The sequence below is a fragment of the Martes martes genome (genome assembly GCF_963455335.1).
Source record: "Martes martes genome assembly, chromosome: 2".
NCBI lineage: Eukaryota > Metazoa > Chordata > Mammalia > Carnivora > Mustelidae > Martes > Martes martes.
Window position 1 is genome coordinate 4795756 of NC_137889.1, and position 13502 is coordinate 4809257.

The 13502-nt window shown below is 48.8% G+C and overlaps 1 protein-coding gene across 1 annotated transcript in view; it reads right to left on the reverse strand.

Moving 5' to 3' along the window:
• CSMD1 (CUB and Sushi multiple domains 1) overlaps window positions 1-11082 on the reverse strand; it is a gene marked incomplete at both ends in the record, with an annotated part of 1981616 nt that extends 1970534 nt beyond the window's left edge. Inside the window, one exon of the mRNA XM_080796866.1 lies at window positions 10998-11082. Within this exon, the coding sequence (XP_080652992.1) occupies window positions 10998-11082 (85 nt within the window). The remainder of the gene's footprint in view (window positions 1-10997) is intronic.
• Between the last annotated feature and the right edge of the window lie 2420 nt (window positions 11083-13502).

The following is a 13502-nucleotide window of genomic DNA, read 5'->3' on the forward strand; positions in this document are numbered from 1 at the left end:
GCCAGCAATAAACTTAAGCTCTCAGCCCTACAACCACAAGGAATGAAATCCCGCCAGCTCCTGAGTCATGCTACGACTGGGTCTGTCCCCAGCCGAGCTCCAGATGAGAATGAAGCCCCAGCCCAGACCTTGATGATAGCTCGTGAGCCCCAACCCAGCTATGCACAGACCCCCCGACCACCAGGAAGGTAAGATTCTACATGTATGCTGGGTCAGCAGCTGGGTTTGTGATAATCATGTTACACAGCGATTAGACAGCTAATGCAAAGAGTAGTGAGATGGACTTCCCCTCCAATTTGTCCTTCATAACTCTGTTTTCTAGCTTTTAACTATTCCTGGGGGCGTCAGGTCCTGTAGAGAGGAGAAACATGGGGAACAGAAGACAACATAATGTGATCTTGCTCTAAATGCCCTTGGCATTCTGTCCCTATCCCTCCTTAATTTGGACCAAAGGATGACTAGTCATTAAAAGGCATAAAAATAATATGGTCAGTGGGGTTGTAATAGCATTGGATGGTGACAGATGGTAGCTACACTTGTGGTCAGCACAGCAGAACGTATGGAGAAGCTGAAACACACGGTTGTACACCTGAAACTGATGTAATGTGGTATGTCAACTAGACTCAAATAATTTTTGAATTAAAGGAAAAAATAAAATACATTGAAAATAACAGGCATAAAAAAGCGGCTCAAATCTCATGCTCGGATTTTAAGGCTGCAGTAAGCAACACCATAGCTCGAACTTACACATTTTTTACCTCCTAGCCACAGGATCTGTCCTTAAATATGAAAGAGAAGCCATCTCACAGAAGAAAGCATAGTCACTTCAGCTTGTCATATAACACTTTATGTTATTTATTTACTTATTTATTTATTTATTTATTTTTACCGACACTTCTTTAACGGCCTCATACTGTCCAACTCTCATAAAACTGAAAGAAAAACACATAGCCTAGGAGGTATAAATCATGCCCCAAAGTTTGGTGTGGCTATAGTCTCTGTACTTTTGGGTCTGAAGACCCGTCACCTTTTAAATACGTGACAAGGTGTCCCTTCTGGTTCTGTTGTTGTCACGAAAGAACACGGGAAACGTAATTTTGCAGTTGCGGCGGTAAAAGAAAGAGACTGATAAGTTCTTCTTTGTTCCATAATCGTCTTATGTAATTCTTTTAAATTAAAAAGCTGAGACATGAAATAGTCATGAAGATCAAAATGACAATTGTAAGCTGACATATCTGCTGTACCAGCTCTAATATCATTAAATTATTATCACTAGGAGAGAAAAAAGCAAATAGCCTAGACAAGTTACTTTGTATATAAAGAGAAACAATTATGAAAAGAAACAAATGAATCAAATAAGCACAGCAAAATGGTAATTTGGCTATAGGGTTTCAAAGTTAGTTATTTTGACAAGTTCTAGTCTCAGTATGTGAATGAATAAATCATCATGCATTTCACTTGAGGAGGTCGCTTCTGGTACTGTCCATAGGTCACCTGTTTTCGAGGAGGCTTTTCAAAAAACATTTTCAGCACATTCATTTGACCCACTTTAAAAAATGGACAGAACCACATCTATGAGAACATTTGTTTATTCATTGACGAAACCGTGAATGAACGTCTAAAGAAACACTGCAATAGTTTGAGAGTTGGAAGAGTGCCTTTTAATTAATTGTGTGGGACTTTAAACTTACAAAGTAAGAATGATGCCAACAAACAGAAACAAAACCAGCAAACAAGCAATACTTTTTCTGAAGATCCTACACTCACGGTGTTCTGTGTTATGATTGGCGATGGCAAAATGCGGTTTAGTGACCAAGAAATGTAGAAGACAGAGAGATTGGGTGGTCAAATATGGGTGAGGAACCTGGGGGGGAGGCTGAGTGGGCTTGAGATATAGGGGAGCAAAGGTGAACTCAGGGTATGCATTACACGGATTCGGTTGGAGTGAATCCACTGACAGGAAGCACAGAGAGAGCCGCACAGAGAGACTGAAGCACGATTATAAAGGACTGGGCAGTGAGTCTGGGGGAAGCACACCGTTTTGCGTAGAAATACATACAGTACGTGCGGCATCAATACCCGTGACCACCAGTCACCGAAACATGCCCCTGCCCCACCAACACACACACCCGATGCTCCGTCGCTATCATTTTCCCGGGAGTCATTACAACAACACAACAGTAAGAGCATCGCTCATGGAACCAGGAAAAAGTTTTGAAAGGACAAAAGTATTCCCAGACACACAACCCTAGTCCAGACAAGAGGCTGACCCACAGGTTGTGTGAGGAAAAGAGGCGAGGCTTCCAGCGAGCTGCACGTGCGCCAGTTTCAGGAATCGTCCCAGGACAGTCGTCTACACTCCTCTGCTTTTGGGCTTTCAGCTTTCAGGAGCCGTGGAAGAATTTCTGAGAAGCAGCGATACTTAGAGGCTCATCTACACTGCTTGACACTTAACCTGACCCTCACTGCTTTTTGGGGGAAAAAAACCCATTTCTCATTCAACACCCTCATTCTCTCTTTGTCCCTGTCTCCTTCCTCTTCCACTCTTCGAGGCTGGACCAACATTCCACCCCCTCCAGGAGCCCCTCTCTCAGATGGGCAGGGCATTTGCTGTGTGTACCCCAGACCAATATTGGAACACATACCCGTTAAGTCAATAACTTGAGGGTTTTGTTGTAGCTTTTAGTGACAGTGAAAGCTCCTTGAGGGCAGCACCGATTCAGCATCTTCATCAGTAATGTTTGTAGCTAAATAGTAAAGAACTCATGCACTTCAGTTATATAGAATTGAGTTATTCTGGTTGGTACACACCATGACTCTTCAAGAGAACAGAATTACTACTATAATTCTCTTTAAGAGTCTAGACTTCCCAAATCTCTTCTGGGACTCTCAGGTCCTCATTGTTTAGGATGGTAACAGACATATCGCACAAACGATAGTAGTTCTTCCCAGATACTTAAATAGAGCAATAAAAGATAATGCCACCTAACGGTAACAAGGTGATTTACCTCACTTGACTTTCTCTTGATACCACTTACAAATTAAACAAACAAACAAACAAACAAAAAACCTTGGGATTTTTTTTTTTTTTTAAACCTTGGGATTTATTATAGTCCGAAAATTTCATATTGTTTCCATGGAAAATGGAGCAGGCATCTTGAGCAGGTAACCTGCACCTACGTGGACACAGCCAACACCACAAACAAAATAAAATCCAAATGCTGGATTTGTCTTCGGTTGTTCACAATAATTATATTTTGCAGAGAAAGGAGGGAAAGAATGAGACAGCACAAGAAATGCCAGATTGATGCTGAAGAAATTTACATTTCTAGAGCATAAAGGGAAGTATCTGCTCAATTTAGTTAATTTCTTGTAAAAATGTGACCTTTCTTATGTTGTTAGGGTCCCTCTTCTTTTCTTCATGAAGTGCCAATCATTCCCTTCAAGTCTTAACTATCCACAGCTGTATTATACATCAAAGTACACCACTTTCCTCACCATAAAAAGGAATAGTTTGAAACACGGAGACAAAAATTGTTGACGGCCTCTGAACAATACTGCCCTGGTCCATCCTGTGAAAGAAAAGTGAATATCCTTAGCTCCAGCAGAACCTATTTTCATAAGAATGAGCTGTGTTTAACTTTCTGTTACTCTTAAGATGAAACCGTCTGCATAAAAGTCAAAGGTTTGTGGTCTTTTTTTTTTTTTTTTTTTTTTTAAAGATTTTATTTATTTATTTGACAGAGAGAGATCACAAATAGGCAGAGAGAGAGAGGTGAGGAAGCAGGCTCCTCGCCGAGCAGAGAGCCCGATGTGAGGCTCGATCCCAGGACCTTGAGATCATGACCTGAGCTGAAGGCAGAGGCTTAACCCACTGAGCCACCCAGGTGCCCCAAGGTTTGTGGTCTTAATTATCAACTTACTGATAGAAAAAAGAGGTGACAATCCACTCAGAGAGGCATCAGGCACAAGAGTAAGCAGCACAGTCCTGTCAAGGATGTGGAATTTTAGAGGAACATCAACGGAGAGAATCCCCTACGAATTTCCCATGAATATCAACTCCATGTAGAAAATTACTCACTCGTAAAAGATCAATAAAGACACTTTCTATTAAAAACAAGAGGAGAAATAAGTAAGTTTCTCTGAATAAAGGCATAGGGATTCACCAGGCATCTGGAAAATGACTGCTTAGAATTCACAATTAATTTCAAAGGCTTTTAATTCATCAGAGATCACTCCCTAAATAATTCTAATTTTAATCTCACATTTAGCTCTTTCTTACATAACATTAATCATATCAGAGTACACTAAGCAGTAAAAGAAAAAAAATAAAATCATTCATTCACACAGTATTTTTATATGAAAGAGTATAATTATCCCTTGAAGTCATCCCATAATATAAATATTATGGACAAGGAGCTTGAATCTCATCTTTGCTGTAAAACCATTAAAAAAAAAAAAAAAGATTAAAGACAGCATAGAATGATGAACACCGATGATGGAGGTCCTAATGATAAAGAAGAAATCTTCTGAAATATTTGCACAATTTCATAATATCATATATTCATCTTGAAATATACAATAGCCTAATTAGCCTGTGAAGTCTCAATGAATAGGTTATTAGATTCTGATGCCTTTTATTGAAAGGGAAAAGGATTGGTAGATAAAGATAACATATATGCACATATAAATGCAGATTTCTGACACCACCCAAAACCCATTTACTGCCAATCACTTGGGGAAAAGAGGCCTTTAAAACTGCATTTAAACAAGACCTCCAGGGATTCTTACGCACACAGAGTTTGCAAAAGACTACTCAAACATTCTACATCATGGTCATAAAGCCAACATCTACCATGATAAAGGTGACATGTTTAGTATAAAAAAAAAACAGGTTGCCACAGTAAAATTGTGGGGAAATGTTTCAAATTCTCAAAAGCGGCTCTGATTCCACTGCGACTCATGTGGCTTACAGGTACCTCGCTCATTCAGACAAAAGGTGGAGGTTCGTCTGTGATATCTACGGCCGTATTAGTTTTTCTTGAATTTTATTGAGGTGGAGGGTTTCCAAAATGCATAAGACCAAGAATCAGGCCAATATCTTATCTCCAGCTGCAATATTCTAAAAGCGACTCATGGGTGAAAAAACCCGGAAATGCCACCAACGACTTGACCTCTCCATGACTATGCTTCCTTTGATCTCACTTCAGTAACAAGGGTAATTTTTAAAGCACAAAGCATTCTTCATGATTTATTATTTTACTAATAATGGGGCAAAATTACATTAAGCTTCTTAATATTAAGGTAGAAAACTGGAAATATTCAGACTGTCAGTATCAAGATGGATCCCTTTCATCCTACATATATTTGGAGGGAATGGTACTACAGACATAGCCCTTTCCCCTTTACAACTTTCCCCAAGCTAACGCTAGTATAAGATAAGGCAGGAGCGTTTCGATGAGTAAATTGCGAAATGTATGAGACATAAGATATAGGAGCTCTTTTTAATAGTGGCCCATGCCGACATGCTTTTTGCATTCATTAAATAAGTTTTAGCTGGAGATAAACGTGGCCGCTGTAGGTCAAAGTAACACGGACTCTAAATCAAGTTAATTCTTGGGATGTGATTTCTCAGCAGAATGTTTGTAATACATGCAGGAGTAGGTTTTGTTAAATGAGGCAGTGGGCCTAGTGGATGATGAACCTCTCACCCAGCTAGAATGAAGATGTTGGGGAGGAAGAGAGATGACGTAACTTCCCTAAAGCTATAGTGGCATTTTCCTCCCTAGTCCACCCATTAGAGGTTGCTAGGTTGCTGTGCTGGGGAAGACGAAGACAAAACAAAACAAAACAAAAAAACCCCGCAAAACTGCAACAAGGTGAGTGTTGTTCTCACAAAATCCTACCCTCAGTCCATTTTAAGGAGTTCAATGAAACCGTCTTCTTGGATTGTATTTTTATAGAGTAGGAATTTTAATTCTGTCACTCATCAACCTCAGTACTAGGGAGTAAATTCCACCTCAAACGTAGATAATTAGTCAAAAGCAAGGACATCTTGAAGTCATTGTGGAAGAGGCTTACTTCCTCGCACTCAGGCAAGGACCTGAATAGGGTTGTCCAGTTTGCACACTGATCGGTTGTCCTGAAGTGGACATCCAGCGAGCTAAGCACAGGGCTGGGCAGCTGAAGGCAAGGTCAAAGGGTGGATTTCCTTTAGGACTAATTAGTCTCAGCCCAACCGAAGTATTTATGCCTTTCCTTCAGGTGGTACAGCCAAGCCAGTTCTAGCGTTTCAAACAATTCCCATCTCTGGTCCTTGCAGTGGCTAGAACATGGAGTAGAGCTGGTCTGAGTCTATCCCTTATCGCTGCCGGCCCAGCAACCCTATGGCCCTCGGCCCAAAGGCACTCGTATGGTAGGAAGTAGCACATCTATACCTTGACCCAGATGTCTGCCTCTGATTTATTAGCTCAACACATGCAACTAAAATAAGCCCATACAGCTCTGTCATCTCTTCTGGGCAGGATACCTGTTCAACTTCTTAGGTCTAGAGGGAAGTGAAACAAAGGAGAAGAAACATAAAAGGCCAAAGGGGAAAGTGCAGCTTAAAGTGCAGGTATGCGAGACTCGCTGGCTTGTTCTCACTATGAGCTCAGCAGAAAACCTACCGGAGACCCATTTAGAATTCAGCAGAGCGCCGAGTATTTAATATGCCATTTGCATTTTGACAGCTTAGAAATGTCTACACTGGATTTGCTGTATCGTCTGCAATGAGCTCTAACCGGCCACTGAGCCTCTGTTTATCTATTTCTTAAAGGAAGCTGAACCATTTTCTTGACATTTTCGAAGCACTGTTGGTGTTTGTTTGAGACAATAAACTGGGAACTACGGAGGCATTGCCCTCAGGAGAAGCTGGGTTTGCTGTAGGAACACAGACGCGCGCGCGTGCGTACCTGCGGCAGGGTCTCACCAAGCACGCTTGGCCAGGGGGAAGCCGGTAAACAGACAGAGATGCCCTTTCCTGGGGCCTGTGTGAGCGGAGATGCTTGAGGCGGGGGGGGGGGGGGGGGGTCCAAGACCATTTTACCACATGCTATTCTCTCCTCTGCCTTGTTTACTGGGATTTCATTGTCCCACTATTCAAGTTTACAAAGCCTGACACTTTGGAAGAAAGCTTTCCCTTCACTTACCTTTTCACAGATTTAAAATCCCAAACGGAAAGCATAATGGTCCTCAGGAAGAACCAGAGCTTTTGCCTGAACAGCTCTTCATGGAAAAACAAAACAAAACAAAAACTTAATCCCCTGCTAATAGTAATAATAATACCCATGATTTGCTAAGGAAATTGCGAATGAGAAAATCTTACCTTCCCTTTATAAGACCCACCTTTTAGTATATAAGGTATGGGGGGGGGGCAGGTTCTGTGAAAGCCATTTAGTCACAGGAGCTCCTGGCTTCCCCAGGACAGAGTACATGTGGGGCTGCTCAGCCATAAAGCAATGTGGCCCGCAAACGTAAGGGCTCAGCATCCTTCTTGGTGATATGAATTGTTAACAAGGTAACTCATCTAGAAGCTCACAGAGTGGGGAAGGCATGTGTGGGTGTGTGTGTGTTGAGTTACACGGTTGCTGTGAAAATCTGGTAATGCACGCTTGCATCTCTTTGCTGGGTGGGTCAGTGACTGTTAGAACTAGGAATGTGGCTGCGCACCCCACCTTTCCCTCCCAGGCTTCCTACCAGAGACCATGGAGCTACTGTTCTGTGCTCCTTTTTTAGGACACTTTCTGAGTAATGCTGGCAAATCACTGCATTCTCGTCGCTGCACATACACAAGAAACAACTGAAAAGCAAAGCAAACTTTGTGCACACAAACAGCCAGGAGATCAGCCCCAGATAAGGGTGCAAATCTGAGAGCACACGGAATGAGTTATGCCGCCTGCTCGCTAGATGCAAACTCTCAACGCCTTCCTCCCTCCCCGCCGTCCCTGGGAAGGTGCTGTTGTTGAGGAGGTATGCACATCTGGGGCTCGACCTTTACAATATTAGTGATCAAAAATAAAAAGGGCATCCAAACTGAACTCCGGGAACCCCCAAGGTTGCACCGAAGCCTAAAGCAGGATCAGCTGAAGCTGATGACCCGGGCAGTGACGGAACCAGGTTCTAATGACCGCAGCTGCAGCCGCCTGCAGCCTCTCACGACTCCGCAAACAGGTCACGAATTAAACCCCACGCATCAGAAACTCTCCTCCTGCCTCCGACACAACGGGAGCCGCCACCTGGGCGCACGCCGCGCTCTCCCGCAGCGGCGGCCGGCGCGATGCTCCAGGCGCACCTCCACGGGGAAGCCCCACGGCTCCAAGCACCCTGGGGCCCCAAGCCCTGGGGCCGAGGCCCGACCTTGGCCACCAGGGCTTCGCTCGGCAGGGGGAATGTGACCCCGCCCTAGCTGTGAGAGCGCTCTCAGGGCGACTCCGGGGCTGGCGTCACCAGCCTCCTGCCTGCAGCCAGCTCCCACGCGGCCACTTGCGCTCGCACTTGACCCTTCGGGCTCAGAGAAAACGCGGCCCCAGCCCCGCGGGCCCCGCCGGGGTGATACAGGAGCGTCGCGCACCCGCCGCAACCTAGGTCTCTCAATAGCGCAGTGAGCGCGGTCGCCCGGTCCCCTCCACGCGCAAACACACACACGCACACCCTACTCTCACGCAGCGCGCGCCGGGGGCCTGGGACCCTGGACTCCACTTCTTGGCTTCTACATCCCCGACCTGGGACCCCCAGGGCGCAGGAGGCGCTCTCCTCCCCGCCGCAGCTCCTCCAGGCTCCGGGCGCCCGGGACTTTGCGCCCTTATCTGATGACCCCCCAGGATCTGCCCCAGCGGCCCCGGCCCAAGGCGTTCCGGTGCACACCCTCCCTCCCAGCCCCGGGCGACTGCCTCGGCCCACCCGCGAGGGGGCGGAATCCGCCCTGCACACGTGTGCGGATTACTAAGCATCTCCGGCAGGGCTGCCGCCGCTGTCTCCACGCAGCAACCCCTGCTAATTGCGGGGGAAGGGCGCTCGGGGCGCGCGGAACCACGGGGAACCGAGAATGCGCTCGGAGGCTGCGCTGCCTGCCTGGGGAAGGAGGCGGCCCCGGGCACAGCTGGACTTTGAGTGCAGAGGAAAGGGGTGGGAAGTTCTGCTGAGTTGCGTAGCAGGTGTTTCCTCTCCACGCAGGGACTTGGCTAGGCAAAGCCAGGTCCTGTCCGCAGGCCCTTTCCCGGACCCGAGAAAATCCCCACACGCACTTCCCGCGGGTAACCCTCGACTTTCCCTGCATCGCCTCTCTGTTCCCACCCAGGCCAGCACGACCCAAGGCCGCTACCGTTCCGCCCCTGCTTCGCCGCCCGCGCCTCAGCACCATCTCCAGCAGTGGCGCCCAAGGCGGGGCGTCTGGTCCGAGCTGGGCCCATGGGCAGAGCGTAGGTGTCTGCAGGAAGGTCCCCGATTCCGAGAGACCAGAAGCTCAGGCGACTAACGCCAAACACTTCGCTCCCTGAGATTTTGGGGTGCATTCCCTCAGACACCCTTTCGTAGGGGTGTAGTGCGTGAGTGGAGGTCTGGCGCCTAGCGGCCGGCTCTCAACCCGCCCTGGACGCCGGCTGGAGAAGAGCAGCCAGGAGGGGAAGACTAATCTGCCATTCTTTCCATCTCTCTCCAGGCCAGGCCCATCTGGAGTTTCCTAATGGAAACAGAGATAGTCCTCCTTCGCCTTGTCAATCACCCTGGAATCTGGAACACGGAAGGAATAGAAAATGGGTGGGAAAAAAAGATGGAAGAATCTAGAGAGGAAAGGGGGGATTCTATGTGGGGAAAGAGGCAAATGGCCATTAGAAAACACACACACACACTCAAGATTTGACAGCAGCCTTTAGAAAGGAAAAGAGGGAAAAAAATCTATATAGATATAGATATTCCCAGGAGCGGGACGATGGGGTGTTGATGGATAGGAGGAGCATCCAAGGAGGCCGAAATGAGGAAATGGGGGCAGGTACTTTCCAATGTGAAAATCAATCAATATCCCCTCTCTCTCCCCTCTCTCTCCCTCCTCCCTTCCTTCTCCCTGAATCAAGAGGGAGCTTGTTTTCTTTCCCAGAGAATAGACAAGTGCGGGAGCTATTGCCAGCCCCGCGATTGCAGCCTGTAGGCTAGTTAGAGGAAAACATTCCCTAACTCGTTTCAAGGAGAAAACCAAGTTCACAGAGCTCCAAGCCCCGGGACTGACCCAGGGAAAACCCTTCTCTTGACCAGAGGTAGCAAGGGGTAGAGCGCCGTGACCACGGCGAATACGACGGAGGGTCAACCCCAGCCAGGTCTCCCCACTTTCTCCACGCACCTTGCCAGCTCCTTCCAACTTGCAAGGAGCGAAGTCCAGGGAGAGGGAGGCGGGGGCGACCTTACGGAGGTAGCTCCTCGTCACCCCCCGAGTCCGCTGGAGGGGGAAGAAGGGACGGCCGAGTGGGTGCAAGGGTGCGGGGAGCCTGGGCAGCGGGAGGTTCGCCTGTTGGTTCCCCCAAACCCCTGGAGAGCCAGAACTTGCGAGGCTGGCTTCGCCCGGGCCACTTTCCCAGACGCTCGGGGTCCGGGGAAAGTCCCGGGAACCACCCCAGCCACCCAGACCCGTTGGGCCACATCTCTAAGCAGGCAACATCGCCCGCCACAGCGCAGTTTCAGCCCAACTCGGGTCTGGCTCCTTGCTCCCCAACAACCCACACCGCCGAGAAAGGCAGCATGTCGTGCCAGCCGAGCGAAGGGAAGGAGAGGCGGGGGAGACGAGGGTGGGAAGAAGGAGATGGAAGCCCGGCTCTCGGGCACTGCCTTCCCCCAGCGTCCGTGATGGAGAACCCCCGGCAGACGCCAGCGCCCGGGTACCCTGCCCTCCTCCGTACACACAGTTGCGTTGGCCAGCGGGGCCTCGGAGGGCTCGCCCACCTCCCCGGTAGCAAGCGAGACCGTCTTACCCTTCGCTGCAGTGAGGAGCCCCGCGCACAGAACCAGCAGCACCAGAAGCAGGAGCAGCGACTTGAATCTCCTCCGCGCAGTCATGTCTGCAGATATTCCACACGCACACGACACCGATGGCTCTTCTCAGAGGCGCCCGTCTCCTCCGAGGAACGGCAGGGCTGCGAACAGAGCCAAACGATCACCAGAGGGCAAGGCGAGCCGGAGACAGATCCCGGTCCCCGGACCGGCCGCGCATCCGACGCCCTCCTGCAGCTCTGCGCGTCCGGCTCGCTTCCCTCTCATAGCATCGGTCCCGAGCCACTGCGGGGCTGAGCGGCTCCGAGCGCCCACCGGGCTGCCGGGCCGGGCCGGGGACGCGCCGGCCGAGCCGGGCAGGAAGGCACCGAGGCGGCGAGGCTGCGGGAGGGGGCAGGCGCGGAGCGAGCGCGCAGCCAGGAGAGACCTGGAGCCGAGGCAGCTGGAGAGAGAGCCAGCGAGTGGGAGCTGCGGGAGGGAGGGAGGGGGCGCGGGGGGAGGAGAGCCAGCCTGGAGAGGGAAGGCGGAGAGCGCCGAAGACAGGCTGCTAGCGGCACAAGGAGCCGCTGCCGTGGCGGCTGGACTCAACCATCCCTACCCACAGAGAGGGGAAGGAGGCTGGGCTCGGCGCAATCCCAGACACAGCCCGGCCTCGGGCCCGCGGGCTCCCGGCGCCGTGCGGCGCCCCATTCGGCCTCCGGCGCAGCCGCGCGCAGGCTGGAGGAAGGAGACTCGCCGGGCGCTGGGGCGGGGGACACCCACGCCACGCTCGGCGAGAGGCAGTGCCACCCGGCAACTCGAGCGAACTGGAGGGACTCTGCGGGGGCGGACGCTGGCCTCCACCTGCTGATCTCGCTCTCCTTGCTGACCTGAGAGAAGTCCCCTGCGTAACTTAGAAAAAAATTGCGGGTGGGAAGAGAGAACCCACAAGCTCTGACCCCGGGGAAGAAAAAGAAACGTATTTTTAAAATTTGTATTTAGTATTATTCTTCTCCGTGATCTTCGGAATGATGACTATGGACAAGAAGTTAGAATGGTTTTCCTGTTTCCTGGCTTAGGTTGTGTGAGGGTTTTCTGTGAACAAACAGGTTCAGATGAAATTCGGAGTCTGGAAGAATGTCCAGAATTCATAGCATGGTCTGGTTAGTAGAGATGGCATGTTGGCAAACCTTCGAGTGAAACTCGGTATCGAATTTAATGGGCTGGGTAGGGACTTTAAGAGAGAGTTCCTTTCTGAATCTGCTAAGGGATGAAGCCAGCAGAGAGAGAACAGACCAGATGCCACCTCCCCAAATAGAAAAGGTATTTATGCAGTCTCTGGGGGGAATAGGTAAGGCCAGGCATTTTAGGGAATCTGGCTCAGTTCACAGAAGAAAGAAATCACAAGTGAGTGCTAGCACAAACAAAGGGACAGTGAAAGGATTCACCATTCTTGACCAAAAAGGTTGAGTTAAGCCCATGAGAAGACAGAGGGAACCAGACTATGGACAACCCACACCTTAGTAAGAGGATTACATTCTATGTCCAGAAACATGACCAGTCATGGGTGACACTAAACACTGAGCCCTCCACACCACTGAGAGTTTTGCTGGAGTGGCGAGCCCGTGGCTGGCAATCGCTCCTGGTGCCTTATTCCACCTGTGTTTTGTCTCAGTCAGAATTCAGTCCTGAATGAGCAATTTCCTAATAGTTTGTTTATATTCCTGACTTACTTGTCTTATATTCCCCTTGCCCCAGTGGTCTCTAGGTTACGTAAGAATGTGATCACCCCTCCAGAAAATGAAGGGCTACAACCTTGAAACATAAGCACCAAAGCATGACCTCCTGCATCTCCCTACAGCCTTACCAGGAACAACTGGAAACACCGTCAAAGCTAACGTGTCTCTATGGAGATATGATCTTCCAAAATGAGCAACCAAATTTGATTTTCTGAAAGTCACAGTCTCATACACGACTTGGATTTTCCACACGACTTGGATTTTCCACATGTCTTGGATTTTCCTATTTTGGTGAAGTTATCCCTGGAGGGAGAATAAGAAGACAAACGGCTCAGTCATTTAGGAATTCCCAGTGGAACCCATGGGTTATCCTTTAGGCTAAACGAAACAGGTAGAGGGGAGGATCATCCCTCTGGGATTTCGATTCAGATCCCAGTTGGTACCTATAAATCAGCAAGTCAACAAAAATGTTTTTTAAAAGACCCATTAAGTGCTCTAATAGTTCATATCCAGCTTCTCATCCCCCCACCCATCCCCCCAAAAAATCTTTTAGGTGAGCGGACTTCTTGGGAAGCTGTGTCTTGTCTTCTTTCCACTGCTACCCGTAATGAGCCATGTCATCAAGGAGGATTTCTCCCATTAAAAAATGTTTCCAAAATCTAACCCTCCTGGTCTAGGATGCACAGATGATTTTTACATTATTAGGATCCCCATCAGCAATGTCGAGTGTCACCTGCACAATCGAACACCTTTACACATGACTGCCAC